This window comes from Salvelinus alpinus, chromosome 12 (assembly GCF_045679555.1).
Source record: "Salvelinus alpinus chromosome 12, SLU_Salpinus.1, whole genome shotgun sequence".
NCBI lineage: Eukaryota > Metazoa > Chordata > Actinopteri > Salmoniformes > Salmonidae > Salvelinus > Salvelinus alpinus.
The window spans coordinates 48,232,182-48,257,223 of record NC_092097.1 but is presented as its reverse complement, the minus strand read 5'-3'; the positions used below and the strand labels follow the sequence as shown (position 1 = coordinate 48,257,223).

The window sequence follows — 25,042 nt, the reverse complement described above, 5'->3', positions numbered from 1 at the left end:
AGACTCTAATAGGTGTGGATACTGTATATAACCCAACAGACTCTAATGGGTGTGGATACTGTATATAACCCAACAGACTCTAATGGGTGTGGATACTGTATATAACCCAACAGACTCTAATAGGTGTGGATACTGTATATAACCCAACAGACTCTAATAGGTGTGGATACTGTATATAACCCAACAGACTCTAATATGTGTGGATACTGTATATAACCCAACAGACTCTAATAGGTGTGGATACTGTATATAACCCAACAGACTCTAATAGGTGTGGATACTGTATATAACCCAACAGACTCTAATAGGTGTGGATACTGTATATAACCGAACAGACTCTAATGGGTGTGGATACTGTATATAACCCAACAGACTCTAATAGGTGTGGATACTGTATATAACCCAACAGACTCTAATAGGTGTGGATACTGTATATAACCCAACAGACTCTAATAGGTGTGGATACTGTATATAACCCAACAGACTCTAATAGGTGTGGATACTGTATATAACCCAACAGACTCTAATAGGTGTGGATACTGTATATACCCCAACAGACTCTAATAGGTGTGGATACTGTATATAACCCAACAGACTCTAATAGGTGTGGATACTGTATATAACCCAACAGACTCTAATAGGTGTGGATACTGTATATAACCCAACAGACTCTAATAGGTGTGGATACTGTATATAACCCAACAGACTCTAATGGGTGTGGATACTGTATATAACCCAACAGACTCTAATAGGTGTGGATACTGTATATAACCCAACAGACTCTAATAGGTGTGGATACTGTATATAACCCAACAGACTCTAATAGGTGTGGATACTGTATATAACCCAACAGACTCTAATAGGTGTGGATACTGTATATAACCCAACAGACTCTAATAGGTGTGGATACTGTATATAACCCAACAGACTCTAATAGGTGTGGATACTGTATATAACCCAACAGACTCTAATAGGTGTGGATACTGTATATAACCCAACAGACTCTAATAGGTGTGGATACTGTATATAACCCAACAGACTCTAATGGGTGTGGATACTGTATATAACCCAACAGACTCTAATGGGTGTGGATACTGTATATAACCCAACAGACTCTAATGGGTGTGGATACTGTATATAACCCAACATACTCTAATAGGTGTGGATACTGTATATAACCCAACAGATTCTAATGGGTGTGGATACTGTATATAACCCAACAGACTCTAATGGGTGTGGATACTGTATATAACCCAACAGACTCTAATAGGTGTGGATACTTTATATAACCCAACAGACTCTAATGGGTGTGGATACTGTATATAACCCAACAGACTCTAATGGGTGTGGATACTGTATATAACCCAACAGACTCTAATGGGTGTGGATACTGTATATAACCCAACAGACTGTAATAGGTGTGGATACTGTATATAACCCAACAGACTCTAATGGGTGTGGATACTGTATATAACCCAACAGACTCTAATGGGTGTGGATACTGTATATAACCCAACAGACTCTAATGGGTGTGGATACTGTATATAACCCAACAGACTCTAATAGGTGTGGATACTGTATATAACCCAACAGACTCTAATAGGTGTGGATACTGTATATAACCCAACAGACTCTAATAGGTGTGGATACTGTATATAACCCAACAGACTCTAATAGGTGTGGATACTGTATATAACCCAACAGACTCTAATAGGTGTGGATACTGTATATAACCCAACAGACTCTAATGGGTGTGGATACTGTATATAACCTAACAGACTCTAATGGGTGTGGATACTGTATATAACCCAACAGACTATAATAGGTGTGGATACTGTATATAACCCAACAGACTCTAATGGGTGTGGATACTGTATATAACCTAACAGACTCTAATGGGTGTGGATACTGTATATAACCCAACAGACTATAATAGGTGTGGATACTGTATATAACCCAACAGACTCTAATGGGTGTGGATACTGTATATAACCCAACAGACTCTAATAGGTGTGGATATTGTATATAACCCAACAGACTCTAATAGGTGTGGATACTGTATATAACCCAACAGACTCTAATGGGTGTGGATACTGTATATAACCCAACAGACTCTAATGGGTGTGGATACTGTATATAACCCAACAGACTCTAATAGGTGTGGATACTGTATATAACCCAACAGACTCTAATGGGTGTGGATACTGTATATAACCCAACAGACTCTAATAGGTGTGGATACTGTATATAACCCAACAGACTCTAATAGGTGTGGATACTGTATATAACCCAACAGACTCTAATAGGTGTGGATACTGTATATAACCCAACAGACTCTAATGGGTGTGGATACTGTATATAACCCAACATACTCTAATGGGTGTGGATACTGTATATAACCCAACAGACTCTAATGGGTGTGGATACTGTATATAACCCAACAGACTCTAATGGGTGTGGATACTGTATATAACCCAACAGACTCTAATAGGTGTGGATACTGTATATAACCCAACAGCCTATAATAGGTGTGGATACTGTATATAACCCAACAGACTATAATAGGTTTAGATACTGTATATAACCCAACAGACTCTAATGAGTGTGGATACTGTATATAACCCAACAGACTCTAATGGGTGTGGATACTGTATATAACCCAACAGACTCTAATAGGTGTGGATACTGTATATAACCCAACAGACTCTAATGGGTGTGGATACTGTATATAACCCAACAGACTCTAATAGGTGTGGATACTGTATATAACCCAACAGACTCTAATGGGTGTGGATACTGTATATAACCCAACAGACTCTAATGGGTGTGGATACTGTATATAACCCAACAGACTCTAATGGGTGTGGATACTGTATATAACCCAACAGACTCTAATAGGTGTGCATACTGTATATAACCCAACAGACTCTAATGGGTGTGGATACTGTATATAACCCAACAGACTCTAATAGGTGTGGATACTGTATATAACCCAACAGACTCTAATGGGTGTGGATACTGTATATAACCCAACAGACTCTAATAGGTGTGGATACTGTATATAACCCAACAGACTCTAATAGGTGTGGATACTGTATATAACCCAACAGACTCTAATAGGTGTGGATACTGTATATAACCCAACAGACTCTAATAGGTGTGGATACTGTATATAACCCAACAGACTCTAATAGGTGTGGATACTGTATATAACCCAACAGACTCTAATGGGTGTGGATACTGTATATAACCCAACAGACTCGAATAGGTGTGGATACTGTATATAACCCAACAGACTCTAATGGGTGTGGATACTGTATATAACCCAACAGACTATAATGGGTGTGGATACTGTATATAACCCAACAGACTCTAATAGGTGTGGATACTGTATATAACCCAACAGACTCTAATAGGTGTGGATACTGTATATAACCCAACAGACTCTAATATGTGTGGATACTGTATATAACCCAACAGACTCTAATAGGTGTGGATACTGTATATAACCCAACAGACTCTAATAGGTGTGGATACTGTATATAACCCAACAGACTCTAATAGGTGTGGATACTGTATATAACCCAACAGACTCTAATGGGTGTGGATACTGTATATAACCCAACAGACTCTAATAGGTGTGGATACTGTATATAACCCAACAGACTCTAATAGGTGTGGATACTGTATATAACCCAACAGACTCTAATAGGTGTGGATACTGTATATAACCCAACAGACTCTAATAGGTGTGGATACTGTATATAACCCAACAGACTCTAATAGGTGTGGATACTGTATATACCCCAACAGACTCTAATAGGTGTGGATACTGTATATAACCCAACAGACTCTAATAGGTGTGGATACTGTATATAACCCAACAGACTCTAATAGGTGTGGATACTGTATATAACCCAACAGACTCTAATAGGTGTGGATACTGTATATAACCCAACAGACTCTAATGGGTGTGGATACTGTATATAACCCAACAGACTCTAATAGGTGTGGATACTGTATATAACCCAACAGACTCTAATAGGTGTGGATACTGTATATAACCCAACAGACTCTAATAGGTGTGGATACTGTATATAACCCAACAGACTCTAATAGGTGTGGATACTGTATATAACCCAACAGACTCTAATAGGTGTGGATACTGTATATAACCCAACAGACTCTAATAGGTGTGGATACTGTATATAACCCAACAGACTCTAATAGGTGTGGATACTGTATATAACCCAACAGACTCTAATAGGTGTGGATACTGTATATAACCCAACAGACTCTAATAGGTGTGGATACTGTATATAACCCAACAGACTCTAATAGGTGTGGATACTGTATATAACCCAACAGACTCTAATAGGTGTGGCTACTGTATATAACCCAACAGACTCTAATAGGTGTGGATACTGTATATAACCCAACAGACTAATAGGTGTGGATACTGTATATAACCCAACAGACTCTAATAGGTGTGGATACTGTATATAACCCAACATACTCTAATGGGTGTGGATACTGTATATAACCCAACAGACTCTAATGGGTGTGGATACTGTATATAACCCAACAGACTCTAATAGGTGTGGATACTGTATATAACCCAACAGACTCTAATGGGTGTGGATACTGTATATAACCCAACAGACTCTAATAGGTGTGGATACTGTATATAACCCAAAAGACTCTAATGGGTGTGGATACTGTATATAACCCAACAGACTCTAATAGGTGTGGATACTGTATATAACCCAACAGACTCTAATGGGTGTGGATACTGTATATAACCCAACAGACTCTAATGGGTGTGGATACTGTATATAACCCAACAGACTCTAATGGGTGTGGATACTGTATATAACCCAACAGACTCTAATAGGTGTGGATACTGTATATAACCCAACAGACTCTAATGGGTGTGGATACTGTATATAACCCAACAGACTCTAATAGGTGTGGATACTGTATATAACCCAACAGACTCTAATAGGTGTGGATACTGTATATAACCCAACAGACTCTAATAGGTGTGGATACTGTATATAACCCAACAGACTCTAATAGGTGTGGCTCCTGTATATAACCCAACAGACTCTAATAGGTGTGGATACTGTATATAACCCAACAGATTCTAATGGGTGTGGATACTGTAAATAACCCAACAGACTCTAATAGGTGTGGATACTGTATATAACCCAACAGACTCTAATAGGTGTGGATACTGTATATAACCTAACAGACTCTAATGGGTGTGGATACTGTATATAACCCAACAGACTCGAATAGGTGTGGATACTGTATATAACCCAACAGACTCTAATAGGTGTGGATACTGTATATAACCCAACAGACTCTAATAGGTGTGGATACTGTATATAACCCAACAGACTCTAATGGGTGTGGATACTGTATATAACCCAACAGACTCTAATAGGTGTGGATACTGTATATAACCCAACAGACTCTAATAGGTGTGGATACTGTATATAACCCAACAGACTCTAATAGGTGTGGATACTGTATATAACCCAACAGACTCGAATAGGTGTGGATACTGTATATAACCCAACAGACTCTAATAGGTGTGGATACTGTATATAACCCAACAGACTCTAATAGGTGTGGATACTGTATATAACCCAACAGACTCTAATGGGTGTGGATACTGTATATAACCCAACAGACTCTAATAGGTGTGGATACTGTATATAACCCAACAGACTCTAATAGGTGTGGATACTGTATATAACCCAACAGACTCTAATAGGTGTGGATACTGTATATAACCCAACAGACTCTAATAGGTGTGGATACTGTATATAACCCAACAGACTCTAATAGGTGTGGATACTGTATATAACCCAACAGACTCCAATAGGTGTGGATACTGTATATAACCCAACAGACTCTAATGGGTGTGGATACTGTATATAACCCAACAGACTCTAATAGGTGTGGATACTGTATATAACCCAACAGACTCTAATGGGTGTGGATACTGTATATAACCCAACGGCATTGATGGGGTTAAGATACACTGAAGCCAACCTTGCAGCGCTCATAGTAAGCCTACATGTCCTTGCAATTGCCTAGCAACAAAGATGTGGGACAAAGAATTTGTGAGCGAGAAGTGGATGTTTGACTCACTTATTTCTATAAGGTTACATTCGATTAGACTTAAGTTACTTTATACAACCTTTTAATGTATTTTATGTTATTTCTTGGTTCACTTCTACCTAGAATTGAATCATAACCAAAACGTACGGCATAATCTCTTTGTATAACCCAATGACCGGGTCATTTTAACAATATGGTAAATGAATAATGGATACCATCCTCAAAACGATAAGCAAGACGGACCACATTTCATTTTCTCGTGGTCTGGATGTGGACCGTGGGCCGCCATTTGATAATCACTGATGTAGGCTGTATTAGTTGGCTTGCAGGAGAGCTCCTCGGGCATCCCGAGTGGCGCAGTGGTCTAAGGCACTGCATTGCAGTGCTTGAGGCGTCACTACAGATCTGGGTTCGATCCCGGGCTTGGTCATAGCCGGCAGCGACCAGGAGACCCATGAGGCGGCACACAATTGGCCCAGCGTCGTCCGGGTTAGAGGAGGGTTTGACCGGCCGGGATGTCCTTGTCCTCTAGCGACTCCTGTGGTGGGCCGGGTGCATGCACGCTGACACGGTCGCCAGGTGTACGGTGTTTCCTCCGACACATTGGTGTGGCTGGCTTCCAGGTTAAGAGAGCAGTGTCTCAAGAAGCAGTGCGGCTTGGCAGGGTTGTGTTTCAGAGGATGCATGGCTCTTGACCTTCGCCTCTCCGTACAGGAGTTGCAGCAATGGGACAAGACTGTATCTACCAATTGGGGAGAAAAAGGAGTGCTCCTTGGTACTCTGGATTCTATATGCTAGAAAATACAATTATGATATGTTATCCACTGTCAAATAGACTAGATCCATTTTGTCACTTGTCCCTAGTACACAACTAGGTTCTTTTTCACTATTAGTAAGCATTCTGGATCTTTGGGTTTAAGCCAGGGTTCTATAGACTAGCAGAATACATGACTTAAGAAATGATGTTTACCACCTGCAGTATTTGCTTACCTTCTCCTTTAAAGAAGGTACAGGGAAAGCTTGAAACGTCTTTTGGTATTTGCATTTGTCAACATAACATTACCTCGGTAGTTACAGTGCGATAGAAACGTTGACCCAACATATGCAGAGTTGACCGTGAATGCCCTCTCTGCTAACGCGTGACTGTTACCGTTAAATTTCAATCACTCTGTAATGCTGATACGAATTGAATTCTACTTTTATTTTATAGTAGTGCAGCCTTGGAGTATGAACCCATGGTAAAGAACTTGAACCTAAAAGGTGTGTGTGGCTGCATTACTCCTGCACTATGTCTGTCTCTGTGGTCCTCTATCTAGGAACGTGGTCAGCTCCAAGGAAAACAAATGCAAAACGTGCTATTAATATGAAACGCTACTACACTAATTTAACTATATTTCTGATAAAAGACCACAAGCTAGACATTTGAGTAATGTTGTCTTTATTTCGATATTATACTTCATTCTAAGATTTATTTTCACATGATGCCTCAAAACAAAAGATGTGTTTTAGAAGGAAAATGTGGCTCACAAAATAAAGGCCTTCTTTCTAATAATCTTACAATGAACAACACCAGAATCATCTCCATGGTAACAATCAACAGATATTAAATTAGTGAAAGGATCCTCTCTAAATGCTTGACTTCATCTAATGCTGAAAAAGTATATATATAATAATTCAATGTTCTGTTCATACATATACTCCTGAGATTCAGAGAGGGCAAGAAAAGAGTCACTCAATATGTTGAACTTTTCCCAGATATAAAAACAATAGGCTACTTAAATATGTTACTATCTTTATGTATGTTTATTCTATACCTCCTATATCTTTGAGTTATTCATTTTGTATTAATGAACTGTCAATAAATGCCCCAGAGAAATAAATGAACACATTTGTTTTGTCATTTCGCTGGGGCTCTTATCGAGAGCAACTTAGAATAATGAGTGCATACACTATCATACTTTCCTGTACTGGTCCCCCATGGAAATCAAACCCACAAACCTGGTGTTGCAAACATCATCTGAGCAACATGGGAATACAATTGCATAGTTGCATTTGATTTGATTTTACTGTAACTACTACAGTATTTTATGATGGAAAACCGGTGCAAACCTCACAGCGATGTTAGCTCTAAAGTAAACTTGCCCAGAATGGTACAACGGGTGACATGAAGCTTAGCAATGCTGTGGGAGACAACTGCAAACGGCCGAAAGTCTGTAGAAGTTTGCTGTTGTGCATTTTCATCTTTATACTATCTTACTATCTTCCATTTGTATTCTGTAACTCTGGGTGTGGCTGGATGGCTGATAATGAAGATAGATGATATACGCATCATAGAACAAGACAAGTGTTTCTGTATATTTATTCTGTGTACAACAACGGACAGTTACAGGCAATGACACACTTGTTTAGCGATTGAAAACTTTGGTGATGCATAACAGCTTGTAAATACCTGAACACTTTGTATTTTTATATTGCTCTGAAATTAGTCATAATGCTTTATTTTACAATGTCGAGCGACGGAAAGACAGTTTTGAAACAAGCGTACATACAGTTGAAGTCGTAAGTTTACATACACTTAGGTTGGAGTTATTAAAACTAGTTTTTCAACCACTCCACAAATTTCTTGTTAACAAACTATAGTTCTGGCAAGTCGGTTAGGACATCTATTTTGTGCATGACACAAGTAAGTTTTCCAACAATTGTTTACAGACAGATTATTTAACTTATAATTCACTGTATCACAATTCCAGTGGGTCAGAAGTTTACATAAACTAAGTTGACTGTGCCTTTAAACAGCTTGGAAAATTCCAGAAAATTATGTCACGGCTTTAGAAGCTTCTGATAGGCTAATTGACATCATTTGAGTCAATTGGAGGTGTACCTGTGGATGTATTTCAAGGCCTACCTTCAAACTCAGTGCCTCTTTGCTTGACATCATCGGAAAATCAAAGGAAATCAGCCAAGACCTCAGAAAAAAATTTGGAGACCTCCACAAGTCTGGTTCATACTTGGGAGCAATATCCAAATGCCTGAATGTACCACGATCGTCTGTACAAACAATAGTACGCAAGTATAAACACCATGGGACCAGGCAGCTGTCATACCGCTCAGGAAGGAGACACGTTCTGTCTCCTAGAGATTAACGTACTTTGGTGCGAAAAGTGCAAATCAATCCCAGAACATCAGCAAGGGACCTTGTGAAGACGCTGGAGGAAGCAGGTACAAAAGCATCTATATCCACAGTAAAACGAGTCATATATCGACATAACCTGAAAGGCCGCTCAGCAAGGAAGAAGCCACTGCTCCAAAACCAGACTACGGTTTGAAACTGCACATGGGGACAAAGATTTTACTTTTTGGACAAATGTCCTCTGGTCTGATGAAACAAAAATAGAACTGTTTGGCCATATTTTTGGAGGAAAAAGGGGTAGGATTGCAAGCCGAAGAACACCATCCCAACCGTAAAGCACGGGGTGGCAGCATCATGTTGTGGGGGTGCTTGCTGCAGGAGGGTCTGGTGCACTTCACAAAATAGATGGCATCATGAGAAATGAAAATTATGTGCTTATATTGAAGCAACATCTCAAGACATCAGTCAGGAAGTTAAAGCTTGGTCGCAAATCGGTCTTCCAAATGGACAATGACCCCAAGCATACTTCCAAAGTTGTGTAAAATGTCTTAAGGACAACAAAGTCAAGGTATTGGACTGGCCATCACAAAGCCCTGACCTCAATCCCATAGAAAATCTGTGGGCAGAACTTAAAAAGCGTGTGTGAGCAAGGAGGCCTACAAACCGGACTCAGTTACACCAGCTCTGTCAGGAGGAATGGGCCAAAATTCACCCAACTTATTGTGGGAAGCTTGTGGAAGGCTACGCAAAATGTTTACCCAAGTTAAACAATTTAAAGGCAATGCTACCAAATACTAATTGAGTGTATGTAAACTTCTGACCCACTTGGAATGTGATGAAAGAAATAAAAGCTGAAATAAATAATTTTCTCTACTATTATTCTGACATTTCATTCTTCAAATAAAGTGGTGATCCTAACTGACCTAAAACAGGGCATTTTTACTAGGATTAAATGTCAGGAATTGTGAAAAACTGAGTTTAAATGTATTTGGCTAAGGTGTATGTAAACTTCCGACTTCAACTGTACACACTCAAAAGAGGAACCTGACGAATAACTTGTGCGAGCAAGAAAAGTAGGACAGCTATACTGTACACACAAACAGGATTGTGGCGGTGACTTCGCGATCATGTCACCTCCAAAATGTATTTCCAGACGTGAGATGCTCTAGTGCTGGTACTGTTTATTACACTGTCAACACCGACCCATAACCCTCTTTTCTCTAGAGCTGGTACTGTTTATTACACTGTCAACACCGACCCATAACCCTCTTTTCTGTAGAGCTGGTACTGTTTATTACACTGTCAACACCGACCATTTTCTCTTAGCTTTATATACACACAATGGTAAACTAGGAAATATGCAGTGAGTACTTCGACCATCACTCACCCTCGTGGGTATAAAAGACCATTCCAAAACTCATACACCCCCCCACTGTCCCCTTAAAAAGAAAGCCGGGTCTGAAGTCCGTCCTCAGTTGTCTCAACTCTACTGGGGATTGAGATTTTGGATGAAGCGAAACAAGTGTCCATCTGTCAGGTAGATTGTTTGTTTGTCCAACTGTTGAAGATGGATCCTCCAAGTCCCAAAGCAGATGAGTCTGTCTTCTGCCCCCCATTACCAAAGCAAACCCCTCCCAATCTGTCCTCTTTCTGTGTAACATGACTGGTGACATCAGTGACCTCATTTCCTCCTCCGCTCACTCAATGTCTGTGACATCACTTCCTGTCCATTATGTCACTTCCTTGGCTAAATTAAGGTTGGTGTCCAGAGCTGAGGGTCAAGTTTTAAAAACAGCTTTCTTCCCTTGTCTCCTCTCCCTCGCAACCACTAACTTAAAGATACCTTTAGAACCTAAATAGCCAACTGCTAACCTAGATACCTTTAGAACCTGAAGAGCCAAACGCTAACCTAAAGATACCCGACGGGTGACAGCCAAATGATGGAACAATGGAAACCAGCACCTTTCACCGTCAGCAGTTCAAGAGGAACGGGAAACAAAGAAAGGAAGCCGTTTTGGGGCGGTCCTGGTGTCCATTTAAACAGTCAGGAACAACAGAATGGAAGGAAAATGGGAAGGAGGCCATCTTCAGAGCCAGTATCACTGGTCCTAGTCCTGGCTTTCACTGCCCGTTGGTCTCTAGCACTAATGTGGGAGTGGATGGGGTGGAGGAGCGAGAGGCGACCGGCCCCTTCTCCCCCCCGGGACTGGCAGTGGTTGGTACGCTCTCGGGGGCCTTGGCTCCTGCGGTAACAGCGGCGGCGGCTGCAGCGGCCCTGGCAGCTGTGATGGCGGACACGGGCTTGGGCTGGGTCTGCAGGCCGGGGCTGCAGATGAGGTGGTGGCGCTCCCAGTCCTTGTGCTGGCAGAAGGAGCCGCAGTAGCGTGCTGCATTGCAGCCGCTGCACGTCTCGCTGGCCTTGCGACCACAGTTCCAGCAACACTGAGGGGGAGATGGAGAGTTTAGAACTAAATAATATACTATGGCTATGCACGTCTGTGTATGTGTAGTGTAAACTACGTGCAGGGACAGAGTTAAGTTCACTAATAGGAGAAGTGTGTGTGTGGGGCAGGGACAGAGTTAAGTTCACTAATAGGATAAGTGTGTGTGTGGGGCAGGGACAGAGTTAAGTTCACTAATAGGAGAAGTGTGTGTGTGGGGCAGGGACAAAGTTACTATACTGGGGGAGTAGTAGGTAAATACCACACAGTAGTGTATCTACATGTCCTGCAGCTTTGACTATTATTCATATGTGCTCACTATGACTCTCACTATGACTCTCACTTCACAGTATGTGTGTATACAGCGATGTACTTATCTACTAATATATCCTCCATACCTCGCTTGAGTCCTCCTGCTCATTGATGACCTGGATGGCGTCCTCTGTGGCCTTCCTCTTGGCCTCGGACAGTGTCTTCTCCATCTTGGCCCGCTCGGACGCGATCATCTCAAAGGCCTTGTGCTCTGCCTCGGCCACTGCTTTCTGGACCTCGTCCATGGCCTGGCGCTTCACCTCGTTCACCGCCTCCTCTGTGTGGGAAAGAAGGGGGGCGGGTTATATTGTTGTGGTACGTTCAGGTTATAGTAGAGACTTTGTAAGAGATCTTTGCATAAAATGTTGTTAAATAATGTTTTTTAATGAGTGTGATAGAGAGGAGGGAGAGAGAAGAAGAACACACACACACTCAGCCTCACGCACGCGCAGACACAAACGCACAGACACACGCGCAGACACACGCATGCGCAGACACACGCACACACACACACACACACAGACACAGGCACAGACACACAGACAAGCAAGTAAACACACACCACTGTTGTACAAGGCCTTACCAGCTTTTCTCCAGATCTCATCAGGCACGTAGCCCGAGCCTGGTCGCGGCGCAAAGTCTCTCTGGGATTCTGTGGCATGGAAAGAAGAGAGAGAAGAGAGAGGAGAGAGAGGAGAGAGAGGAGAGAGAGAGAGGGGAGAGAGGGGCGAGAGGGGGGAGAGGGGAGAGAATTAGATTAGCATCATCCTCTATTTACTTAAAATACACAATCTCCCTCAATAGCTAGCCCCACCAAAATTAAAACTTTCCCAGTTGTCCAACTGAACTGAATAGCCGGGCAGCTTGAATAGTGAGTACAATGGCTAGCACAGAGGGGCCGACAACCAAGCTGAAGCTACATACTGTCTGTTCTCTCTCTCTTCATCCCTCTGTTTTCTCTCCCTCTCTTCTCTGTCTGTCTCTCTCTATCTATACTGCTCAATACCTGGTGCCCATGCCCAAGTTCTGTGGTGCCCAGGCTGCGTTTGGGCTGTGTACACTGTGGCCAGGCACACTGCTGAGCACACAGATGGCGCTACGGCTGGGCTGTGGGCAGACAGATTTGGGTCTTACAGGATGGCCTTCTGTGGCCGATCTGGACAGAGCAGAGCTGGCACCTGTCTGGGGGCCACGGGGCAGCATGAGCCCCGGAGAGACGAGCGCTGAGAGATAAACACTGCCAGCAAGGCTGTGCTTGCATCCCAAATGGCACCCTATTCCCTACATAGTGCACTACTGTTGACCAGAGCCCTATGGTACCCCGTCAACTGCATTGCATTTCATAGGGAATAGGGTACCATTTGGGAAGCGTCCTGTATGTATAAGATCTAAATGTCTCAGTAGCAGTGTTGATGGGTGTAGTTCTGCAGATGAACACAAGATGGCAGCCTATATGGTGACTATGTGAGGGCTCAGTAGCTGGTGGCAGTTGCTTCAGTTCAGCAGCTCACCATCAAGGGGACTACTAATTGCTATCACTTATCCCTTGATTGATTCGACAGGACCCACATATGACAAGATACACACCTGATCAACAAATATATATAAAAGAACAAACCCTAAGGTGAGAAATGAACTGAACTTCTCATCCACAGTTTGATATCATAAGAGTTATAATGTAAAGATAAAATACCACCCACCACTGCTGAGTCCCTCGGTTGTGTGGGGGCTGTGGGTCTTGGAGAAGGGGGCGGGAACGGCTGCTGTGCGGGGGCTGTGGGTCTTGGAGAAGGGGGTGGGCATGGTGGCGGCCCCTCCCTTGCGGGGGTCTTCCTGCTCGCTGGAGCGCCGCCGCCAGTAGGTGAGCTCCTCGCGGTCCGACTCCTGACAGCGCCGCAGCACAGCCACTGACCGCCGCGTCTTCTCCACCATCTCAACAATGCAGTTCAACACCTAGGAGATGAGAGGGAGAGGTAGAAAGAGACGAGAGGGAGAGACGAGAGGGAGAGAGACGAGAGGGAGACGAGAGGGAGATGATAGGGAGAGGTAGAAAGAGACGAGAGGGAGAGAGACGAGAGGGAGACAAGAGGGAGAGCAGAGCGAGAGAGAGGGAGAGGGAAGAAGAGACATTTAAAGGAAGTTCAATTAGGATTCTTAATTGTTTTTCCTTTAAAAACTGCTCAGATACTGTGCAACTAAATATTAATATTGATAGCCCATTTCTGCAGATACATGCATGGCCAGTAACAATGATTTAGATTATAATTGTCTTAGTCTGAATACATGATGAGTCTCAACACATATTGCCGAGAATGAGAGATATACAGTGGGGAGAACAAGTATTTGATACACTGCCGATTTTGCAGGTTTTCCTACTTACAAAGCATGTAGAGGTCTGTAATTTTTATCATAGGTACACTTCAACTGTGAGAGACGGAATCTAAAACAAAAATCCAGAAAATCACATTGTATGATTTTTAAGTAATTCATTTGCATTTTATTGCATGACATAAGTATTTGATCACCTACCAACCAGTAAGAATTCCAGCTCTCACAGACCTGTTAGTTTTTCTTTAAGAAGCCCTCCTGTTCTCCACTCATTACCTGTATTAACTGCACCTGTTTGAACTCGTTACCTGTATAAAAGACACCTGTCCACACACTCAATCAAACAGACTCCAACCTCTCCACAATGGCCAAGACCAGAGAGCTGTGTAAGGACATCAGGGATAAAATTGTAGACCTGCACAAGGCTGGGACGGGCTACAGGACAATAGGCAAGCAGCTTGGTGAGAAGGCAACAACTGTTGGCGCAATTATTAGAAAATAGAAGAAAATAGAAGAAGTTCAAGATGATGGTCAATCACCCTCGGTCTGGGGCTCCATGCAAGATCTCACCTCGTGGGGCATCAATGATCATGAGGAAGGTGAGGGATCAGCCCAGAACTACACGGCAGGACCTGGTCAATGACCTGAAGAGAGCTGGGACCACAGTCTCAAAGAAAACCATTAGTAACACACTACGCCGTCATGGATTAAAATCCTGCAGCGCACACAAGGTCCCCCTGCTCAAGCAGGCGCATGTCCAGGCCCGTCTGAAGTTTGCCAATGACCATCTGGATGATCCAGAGGAGGAATGGGAGAAGGTCATGTGGTCTGATGATTCAAAAATAGAGCTTTTTGGTCTAAACTCCACTCGCCGTGTTTGGAGGAAGAAGAAGGATGAGTACAACCCCAAGAACACCATCCCAACCGTGAAGCATGGAGGTGGAAACATCATTCTTTGGGGATGCTTTTCTGCAAAGGGGACAGGACGACTGCACCGTATTGAGGGGAGGATGGATGGGGCCATGTATTGCGAGATCTTAGCCAACAACCTCCTTCCCTCAGTAAGAGCATTGATGATGGGTCGTGGCTGGGTCTTCCAGCATGACAACGACCCGAAACACACAGCCAGGGCAACTAAGGAGTGGCTCCGTAAGAAGTATCTCAAGGTCCTGGAGTGGCCTAGCCAGTCTCCAGACCTGAACCCAATAGAAAATCTTTGGAGGGAGCTGAAAGTCCGTATTGCCCAGCGACAGCCCCGAAACCTGAAGGATCTGGAGAAGGTCTGTATGGAGGAGTGGGCCAAAATCCCTGCTGCAGTGTGTGCAAACCTGGTCAAGAACTACAGGAAACGTATGATCTCTGTAATTGCAAACAAAGGATTCTGTACCAAATATTAAGTTCTGCTTTTCTGATGTATCAAATACTTATGTCATGCAATAAAATGCTAATTAATTACTTAAAAATCATACAATGTGATTTTCGGGATTTTTGTTTTAGATTCCGTCTCTCACAGTTGAAGTGTACCTATGATAAAAATTACAGACCTCTACATGCTTTTTAAGTAGGAAAATCTGCAAAATCGGCAGTGTATCAAATACTTGTTCTCCCCACTGTATATATAAAAACATTTGCTTTATACAAAACAAAACATTAAAAACACCTTCCTAATATTGAGTTGCACCCCACTTTTGCCCTCAGAACAGACTCCATTCGTCGGGGCATGAACGCTACAAAGTGTCGAAAGTGTTCCACAGGGATGCTGGCCCATGTTGACTCCAATGCTTCTCACAGTTGTGTCAAGTTGAGTGGATGTCCTTTGGGTGGTGGACCATTCTTGGTGCTGACAGAGAGGGCTGCCGTGCTTCTAGCTCTTAGGAAACTTTGCAGCATTTTTAAAAATGTATTATTTCTTACATTATTAGCCCAGAAAATGTTTAGAAGCATTTCGCTGCACCCGCAATAACATCTGCTAAACATGTGTATGTGAACAATAAAATTTGATTTGACCTGTTGAGCGTGAAAAACCCGGCAGCATTGCAGTTCTTTACTCAAACCGGTGTACCTTGCACCTACTACCATACCCCGTTCAGTTCAATCTATTGTCTTACCCATTCACCCTCTGAATGGCACACATACATAATCCATGTCTCAATTGTCTCAAGGTTAAAAAAACGTGTCTTCAACCTGTCTCCTCCCCTTCATCTACACTGATTGAAGTGGATTTATTAACAAGTGACATCAATAAGGGATCATCGTTTCACCTGGATTCACCTGGTCAGTCTATGTCATAGAAAGAGCAGGTGTTCATAATGTTTTGTACACTCAGTGGATATCATGGCTTCATTTCATTGGGTAGGACTCCTACTTTTGGCAGTCAATCGCCACACAATTCAATGCATGGCTCTCTGATGTTGACAGCAAATGGCCTTAAACAAAAGTCTGCAACTGTGAACGGGACACCAAGTGTGACAAAGCTTCGATGGCTCCGCCAGACATTAAGAGTTGCTACAGCACTAGTAGTGCCAGTGGTCGGCAGCGACGGCTGCTGTCAGCAGCAGTACTTACATGATCCAGATGCCTCCACTCGTCGGCCCACTCTCTGTCTGTCAGCCTGTGGTCCACGGGCTCCTCGCGGTAACCCCCGTTAGTGCCTGATTAGAAAGACGAGACAAATTAAAGAGGAACATAATGTTACAGAATCCATCATAACAAATTACTATCACAGGAAGTGAGGCAGAGAGAAGAGGGGGTTCTATAGATCCCATTCACACACACACACACACACTCACACAAACACTCACACTCACTCTATATATAGTGCCTTTGGAAAGTATTCAGACCCCCTCGACTTTTTCCACTTTGTTAGGTTACAGCCTTATTCTATAATGTATTAAATAGTTTTTTCCCCTTCATCAATCTACACACAATATCCCATAATGACAAAGCAAAAACAGTTTAGATTTTTTGCTAATTTATCACATAAAATAAACTGAAATATCACATTTCCATAAGTATTCAGATCCTTTGATCAGTACTTGGTTGAAGCACCTTTTGCAGCGATTACAGCCTCGAGTCTTCTTGGGTATGACGCTACAAGCTTGGCACACCTGTATTTGGGGAGTTTCTCCCATTCTTCTCTGCACTGCTATTTTCAGGTCTCTCCAGAGATGTTTGATTGGGTTCAAGTCCGGGCTCTGGCTGGGCCACTCAAGGATATTCAGAGACTTGTCCCGAAGCCTCTCCTGCGTTGTCTTTGCGGTGTGCTTAAGGTCGTTGTCCTGTTGGAAAGCTCCGTTCATCTTTGCCTCGACCCTGACTAGTCTCCCAGTTCCTGTCACTGAAAAACATCCCCACAGCATGATGCTGCCACCACCATGCTTCACCGTAGGGATGGTGCCAGGTTTCTTTCAGACGTGACGCTTAGCATTCAGGTCAAAGAGTTTAATCTTGGTTTCATCAGACCAGAGAATCTTGTTTCTCATGGTCTGAGAGTCTTTAGGTGCCTTTTGGCAAACTCCAAACGCACAAACCCATGCTCCTTTTACTGAGGAGTGGCGTCCGTCTGGCCTCTCTACCATAAAGGCCTGATTGGTGGAGTGCTGCAGAGATGGTTGTCCTTCTGGAAGGTTCTCCCATCTCCACAGAGGACCTCTAGAGCTCTGTCAGAGTGACCATCGGGTACTTGGTCACCTCCCTGACCAAGGCCCTTCTCCCACGATTGCTCAGTTTGACCGGGAGACCAGCTCTAGGAAGAGTCTTGGTGGTTCCAAATTTCTTCCATTTAAGAATGATGGAGGCCACTGTGTTCTTGGGGACCTTCAATGCTGCAGAAATATTTTGTTACCCTTCCCCAGATCTGTGCCTCGACACAATCCTGTCTCTGAGCTCTACGGACAATTCCTTCGACCTCATGCCTTGGTTTTTGCTCTGACATGCACTGTCAACTGTGGGACCTTATTTAAACAGGTGTCTGCCTTTCCAAATCATGTCCAATCAATTACATTGACTACAGTTGGACTCCAATCAAGTTGTAGAAACATCAAGGATGATCAATGGAAATAGGATGCACATGAGCTCAATTTCGAGTCTCATAGCAAAGGGTCTGAATACTTATGTAAATAAGGTATTTGCAAAAATGTTGCTTTGTCATTACGGGGTATTGTGTGTAGATTGGTGAGGATTTTATTTTATTTTATCCATTTTAGATTAAGGCTGTAACGTAACAAAATGTGGAAAAAGTCAAGGGGCCTGAATACTTTCCGAAGGCACTGTATATATTTATACTCCGGACTCCGACATTGCTCGTTCTAATATTTCAATATTTCTTAATATCATCCTATTACTTTTTATTTGTGTGTATTGTTGTGAATTGTTAGATATTACTGCACTGTTGGAGCTAGGAACACAAGCATTTCGCTACACCCACAATAACATCTGCTAAATATGTGTATGTGACCAATACAATTTGAAAGTCTATTAACTTGAATCATAATCATAATAGTAATGCCACAATGAAGCAGTGGATGGTCAGATTTCACAACAGTATTCCATGTCATGATCATAGCTTAGTGACAAGATGGGCTTTACCATCTCGCTCCCTTAAACACAAGAGAAAGAAAAAGAGTAGCCGACTCAAAGGAGAGAAGGGAGAAAATGAAGACAGTTAGAAAAGACAAAGACAAAGCGATAGAGAGAAAAATAGATGTATCCTACTGAAGACAAGTGGGGGGGGGTCGTAAAAACAAGGAAAGAGTAAAAGGAGGTAAAAAAAAAACACAGAGAGAAAGAGAGAGAGGGGATGAAAGGTAGAGAAAGAGAGAGAGATTAAAAGACAAAATATATATTAAAAGACAGAAAGAGAAAGGCCTTTTGATGAGAACCAGACTCCGGCCCAGCCACAGCATGCAGCAGCGCTGAGACGCCCCCACATCTGGAGGTCAGCTGTCAGTGTAAAACCACCACCACCCTCCTCTCCTCCTCATCCCTCATCTCTGCCCCCCATTGGGCTCCCCTGGCTGGGTAACTGTCGGGGAGGAGTGGGCCTTCCCTCCCCCTGGTCTGGAGCTAGCAGCATTCCAGCGGCTGAGTGGAGCAGGCCCACTTCTAAACACAGACGCCCTCCTGGCTAAGTGGAGCTGACACCCGCTTTGGTTAGGAGCTGGGGATGGGGGCACACACGCAAACACTCAGAGACAAGTACACACATTCACAACCTAAAAAGACAGATACACACACACACACACACACACACACACACACACACTCAAGCCTTCCACATGCCCCGGTTCGGCTGCCGCCAGTGTGCTCGCATACGCCCTTAAAAGACCTTTGCTTGAAAAACAATAAAACAGCGGCAAGTTGTCCATCTTGAGACACCGTAGCAGTATGCAGTTCCTCAAAATAGTCAGAATGAATCTAATCTGAAATCTGTCGTTAATTTAGAAGTTTTTGTTGGTGAGATCTTAGTCGCGTAATTTTACATCTAACTAAGATGTTTGTTGCAGTAGTGATGTGTGGGTTGACTCATAATCCGGGAAGACCAAAGTTGCGCCCATGCTGGCCATATACTGTTAGGTAAAGTGTCATGACAAACAATGGATGCTATGCCCAAATGTAAAGTACGTGACGTGCTAAGAACGTTCAACTCTGTGGTAACGTTAATGTAACAGTCCTTTGGCTTTAGTGAAGCCCGCGAAATCTGGTGTGTTATATTTGCTCTTTGCGAAGGGTTTTTCTCAAACTCTGTCATTCAAATGTTTTCAGATACACACAAAAAAAACATATCAGGTTACAAAGTAGCGCTAGCACTATCCTTCGGTGAACTGGGTCAAGTATTCTCATACAGTTAGTTAGCTGGCTAGCTAGCTAGAACTCACCATGGAAATGGGGGTGGCGAAACATGAATTTGGACCCTGACAAGTGACAACCCATACATCAAAACGTATCTATGAAGCAGTGCTATCCGGGATCCTTGGGGCATCCATAAGCTAAACCCTACCCTAACCATAACCCTTACCGTAACTATATTAAATGTCAACTCCAATGGGGTATGGACGTCCCAAGGATTACAGATAGTAAGGACCGCTCACTGAGGCAACGTTTGGGGCGAGAGGTAAAGCTGTGCCAGTGGTGAATTTTTTATTGATATTTTTCCTTTCAAGTGACAACTACCAGAATTATGTGGCTACAGCCCTATAATCGATGAAACGATAGCTAAATACCAATACATTGAAAATGTGTCCTATATTGTTGTTTACCAGCTGGCTAGCATGAGTTGCTCTGTCTTTAGAGCCTAGGCAATTGTTTTGCTAGAATCAGTGCAGTTTATCCTCCTTTCACTAGAGTAAGACAGATTGTCTTTCCGGTGTTTCTAAAATGTTCTTTCCTCAAATTTAAGAAATCATCTTTCTGCGTATTTTAGCAGGGCTGTTTTAAACCCAATCCATACAGGAAAAGGGATTTCATTCCAGCTATAATAAAAAATATTGGCAGATATATCAGTTATCTGTGAATATTTCTACTCTACAATTGGAATCGTATCGGATCCAAAAATCCCATATCAGTCAGGCTCTGCTTTAAACAACACCCCTTCTCTGCTTTAAACAACACCCCTTCTCTGCTTTAAACAACACCCCTTCTCTGCTTTAAACAACACCCCTTCTCTGCTTTAAACAACACCCCTTCTCTGCTTTAAACAACACCCCTTCTCTGCTTTAAACAACACCTCTTCTCTGCTTTAAACAATATGTATTCTCTGCTTTAAACAACACCTCTTCTCTGCTTTAAACAACACCTCTTCTCTGCTTTAAACAACACCCCTTCTCTGCTTTAAACAATACGCCTTCTCTGCTTTAAACAATACGCCTTCTCTGCTTTAAACAATACGCCTTCTCTGCTTTAAAACATTTGTAGCGTCCGAATGGTTTGGTCTAAAAACGATTATGACCATTCTATGGAAAGGGGAGACTCTCATGAACACGATGGTGTTCCCGTTTATTTAATCTGAAGGTAACCCCAACAAACAAAATGGAAGTATGGAGATATATATAGATATTAAACCTTCATCTGAAGGTAACCCATACAAACAAATGGAGTATGGAGGTAGTTTTGTGGCAAAAAAATAAGGGGTTAAATATGTGTCCAAAAAATATTTCCTGAGCTTTCTTATATATAGATATAGGACAGACACTTCAAAACCTTATTCCTTAGGATGTATTTTTTGACTGCCTTCCTTGCTTCAGCTTCAACACTACTGTCATTTCCTTAGGGCACTGTATGTAGTGGGGGGATGAATAGTGTGTGTGTGTGTGTGTGTGTGTGTGTGTGTGTGTGTGTGTGTGTGTGTGTGTGTGTGTGTGTGTGTGTGTGTGTGTGTGTGTGTGTGTGTGTGTGTGTGCATGCATGTTTGCCTCTGTGTTTATGTGTGTGTGCATGTGCGTGCATGTGTGTGTCTACCTTGTGTGTATATCTGCGTCCCATCTGGCCATTGACAAGGACCAGATGGCACGCAGATCTACAATGAACTAGATACAATCCTCTCTCTCTCCATAGAGACTCAAAGGTACTCTACTTCCTGGGTAGTTGGGCACACTGTCTAAACACATGTGGGCCCATAGATTTATGATCTTCTGAGAGCTTCTATACACTTAGCTGTGCATGTCCACACACACACACACACGCACACACAGAGAGACCACCCATTAGCAGTGTTCATATTGACCGTACTATAGGCTGTTTGTGTGTGAGTGAGAGAGTTCTGTTCTATGAGAGGCCCTCAGTGTTGGTTGGTGAGAGAGTTCTTTTTAACGAGGGAACCTCAGTGATGGTTGGTGAGAGAGTTCTGTTCTATGAGGGAACCTCAGTGATGGTTGGTGAGAGAGTTCTGTTTTATGAGGGAACCTCAGTGATGGTTGGTGAGAGAATTCTGTTTTATGAGGGAACCTCAGTGATGGTTGGTGAGAGAGTTCTGTTTTATGAGGGAACCTCAGTGTTGGTTGGTGAGAGAGTTCTGTTTTATGAGAGAACCTCAGTGATGGTTGGTGAGAGAGTTCTGTTCTATGAGAGAACCTCAGTGATGGTTGGTGAGAGAGTTCTTTTTATGAGGGAACCTCAGTGTTGGTTGGTGAGAGAGTTCTGTTCTATGAGAGAACCTCAGTGATGGTTGGTGAGAGAGTTCTGTTTTATGAGGGAACCTCAGTGTTGGTTGGTGAGAGAGTTCTGTTTTATGAGAGAATCTCAGTGTTGGTTGGTGAGAGAGTTCTGTTCTATGAGAGAACCTCAGTGATGGTTGTTGAGAGAGTTCTGTTTTATGAGGGAACCTCAGTGTTGGTTGGTGAGAGAGTTCTGTTCTATGAGAGAACCTCAGTGATGGTTGGAGAGAGAGTTCTGTTGTATGAGGGAACCTCAGTGTTGGTTGGTGAGAGAGTTATTTTTAATGAGGGAACCTCAGTGATGGTTGGTGAGAGAGTTCTGTTTAACGAGGGAACCTCAGTGATGGTTGGTGAGAGAGTTCTGTTTTATGAGGGAACCTCAGTGATGGTTGATGAGAGAGTTCTGTTTTATGAGGGAACCTCAGTGTTGGTTGGTGAGAGAGTTCTGTTTTATGAGGGAACCTCAGTGTTGGTTGGTGAGAGAGTTCTGTTCTATGAGAGAACCTCAGTGTTGGTTGGTGAGAGAGTTCTGTTTTATGAGGGAACCTCAGTGTTGGTTGGTGAGAGAGTTCTGTTCTATGAGGGAACCTCAGTGTTGGTTGGTTATGTGTTATGGAAAACATCAGAGGGTTGAATGTCAGAGAATGAAGGAGCCCAGCTATATCTGTTCATGTAGGGCTAAACCCTTGTGAGTTTGAATAAGCATCTGGGTTGTATTTATTTAGTGTGTGTGTGTGTGTGTGTGTGTATATATGTGCGTGTATGTGTTCCTGTATACCACTAGGTAGCTAGCTCCCATAGCTCCAGTATCCTGTAACTTTAACTGTGCAGTAGGTGTGTGGTCTCTCTCTCACTTTCTCTTTCTTAAATTGCTTGTTAATATTGTATGTTTTTATTGCGTTGAAATTGAAAATGTTGTGAATTTGTATGATTGTGTGCAGGGCTCACTTGTAAAAGAGGCCTTGGTCTCAATATGATTTCCCTGTTAAAATAAAATGTAAGTAACAAAATGTAATATAAAACGATGTACCATACGTATTTGTGTATTTGTGTCTCTGTGTCTGTATGAACTATTTACCAGGTAGTCTAGGCCTGTCCTTGAGCTCACGGAGCTCCAGTATCCGGTGGCTGCTCTCCCGGTGCAGCAGATGGGGGGCGCTGATGTCCTCAAGGGCGTAGTGCTGCAGAGGGGGCGGCGTGGGGTGCAGCTGAGCGCTGAGGGGCAGGGGGTTGGCCGGGCTATGGCGGGGCGCCGGGCTGATGGTGCAGATGCGCTTAGCCGGGGGCTCCAGGGGGGCAGGGGGGCGCTCGTGGAAGCCGTTCTCTTTTCCCCTGCAGGAGAGAGGGATGAGAGAGGAGAGGACAGGGTGAGGGATGACAGAGGAGAGGACAGGGTGATGGATGACAGAGGAGAGGACAGGGTGATGGATGAGAGAGGAGAGGACAGGGTGAGGGATGAGAGAGAGGACAGGGTGGGGGATGAGAGAGGAGAGGACAGGGTGGGGGATGAGAGAGGAGAGGAACAAGGTGATGGATGAGAGAGGAGAGGACAGGGTGGGGGATGAGAGAGGAGAGGAACAGGTGATGGATGAGAGAGAGGACAGGGTGGGGGATGAGAGAGGAGAGGAACAAGGTGATGGATGAGAGAGGAGAGGACAGGGTGGGGGATGAGAGAGGAGAGGAACAAGGTGATGGATGAGAGAGGAGAGGAACAAGGTGATGGATGAGAGAGGAGAGGACAGGGTGAGGGAGAGAGAGGAGAGGACAGGGTGGGGGATGAGAGAGGAGAGGAACAGGGTGATGGATGAGAGAGGAGAGGAACAAGGTGAGGGATGAGAGAGGAGAGGACAGGGTGGGGGATGAGAGAGGAGAGGACAGGGTGAGGGATGAGAGAGGAGAGGACAGGGTGGGGGATGAGAGAGGAGAGGACAGGGTGGGGGATGAGAGAGGAGAGGACAGGGTGGGGGATGAGAGAGGAGAGGACAGGGTGAGGGATGAGAGAGGAGAGGACAGGGTGGGGGATGAGAGAGGAGAGGACAGGGTGGGGGATGAGAGAGGAGAGGACAGGGTGGGGGATGAGAGAGGAGAGGAACAAGGTGATGGATGAGAGAGGAGAGGACAGGGTGGGGGATGAGAGAGGAGAGGACAGGGTGGGGGATGAGAGAGGAGGACAGGGTGGGGGATGAGAGAGGAGAGGACAGGGTGGGGGATGAGAGAGGAGAGGACAGGGTGGGGGATGAGAGAGGAGAGGACAGGGTGGGGGATGAGAGAGGAGAGGACAGGGTGAGGGATGAGAGGGGAGAGAACAGGGTGAGGGATGAGAGAGGAGAGGACAGGGTGAGGGATGAGAGAGGAGAGGACAGGGGAGGGATGGTGTGAGTGGGAGTGGGAGTGAGTAGATGAGGGCATTGACGTATTTTGGCAGTTGTGTATGTGTACATGTCTGTCAGTTGTGAAATGTCTGGAGGTCCCGAGGAGAGGTTCGAAAACCACTGGTCTAGGTGACTGTGTCTCTAAACTGTCTGTATCTCTACTGAACATAGCTACCT

General features: G+C 43.7%; 1 protein-coding gene across 4 annotated transcripts in view; it reads right to left on the bottom strand.

Moving 5' to 3' along the window:
• Window positions 1-8,477: 8,477 nt before the first annotated feature.
• LOC139536283 (protein CBFA2T2-like) overlaps window positions 8,478-25,042 on the bottom strand; it is a 116,872-nt gene continuing 100,307 nt past the window's right edge. For all 4 annotated transcript variants that reach the window (XM_071336684.1, XM_071336687.1, XM_071336686.1 and 1 more), the window contains exons 6-11: window positions 23,572-23,825; window positions 16,909-16,994; window positions 13,716-13,968; window positions 12,599-12,667; window positions 12,102-12,292; window positions 8,478-11,704 (exon numbers count right to left, since the gene is read on the bottom strand). In XM_071336684.1, coding sequence (XP_071192785.1) covers window positions 11,384-11,704; window positions 12,102-12,292; window positions 12,599-12,667; window positions 13,716-13,968; window positions 16,909-16,994; window positions 23,572-23,825 — 1,174 coding nt within the window. In that variant the 3' untranslated portion in view covers window positions 8,478-11,383. The remainder of the gene's footprint in view (window positions 11,705-12,101; window positions 12,293-12,598; window positions 12,668-13,715; window positions 13,969-16,908; window positions 16,995-23,571; window positions 23,826-25,042) is intronic.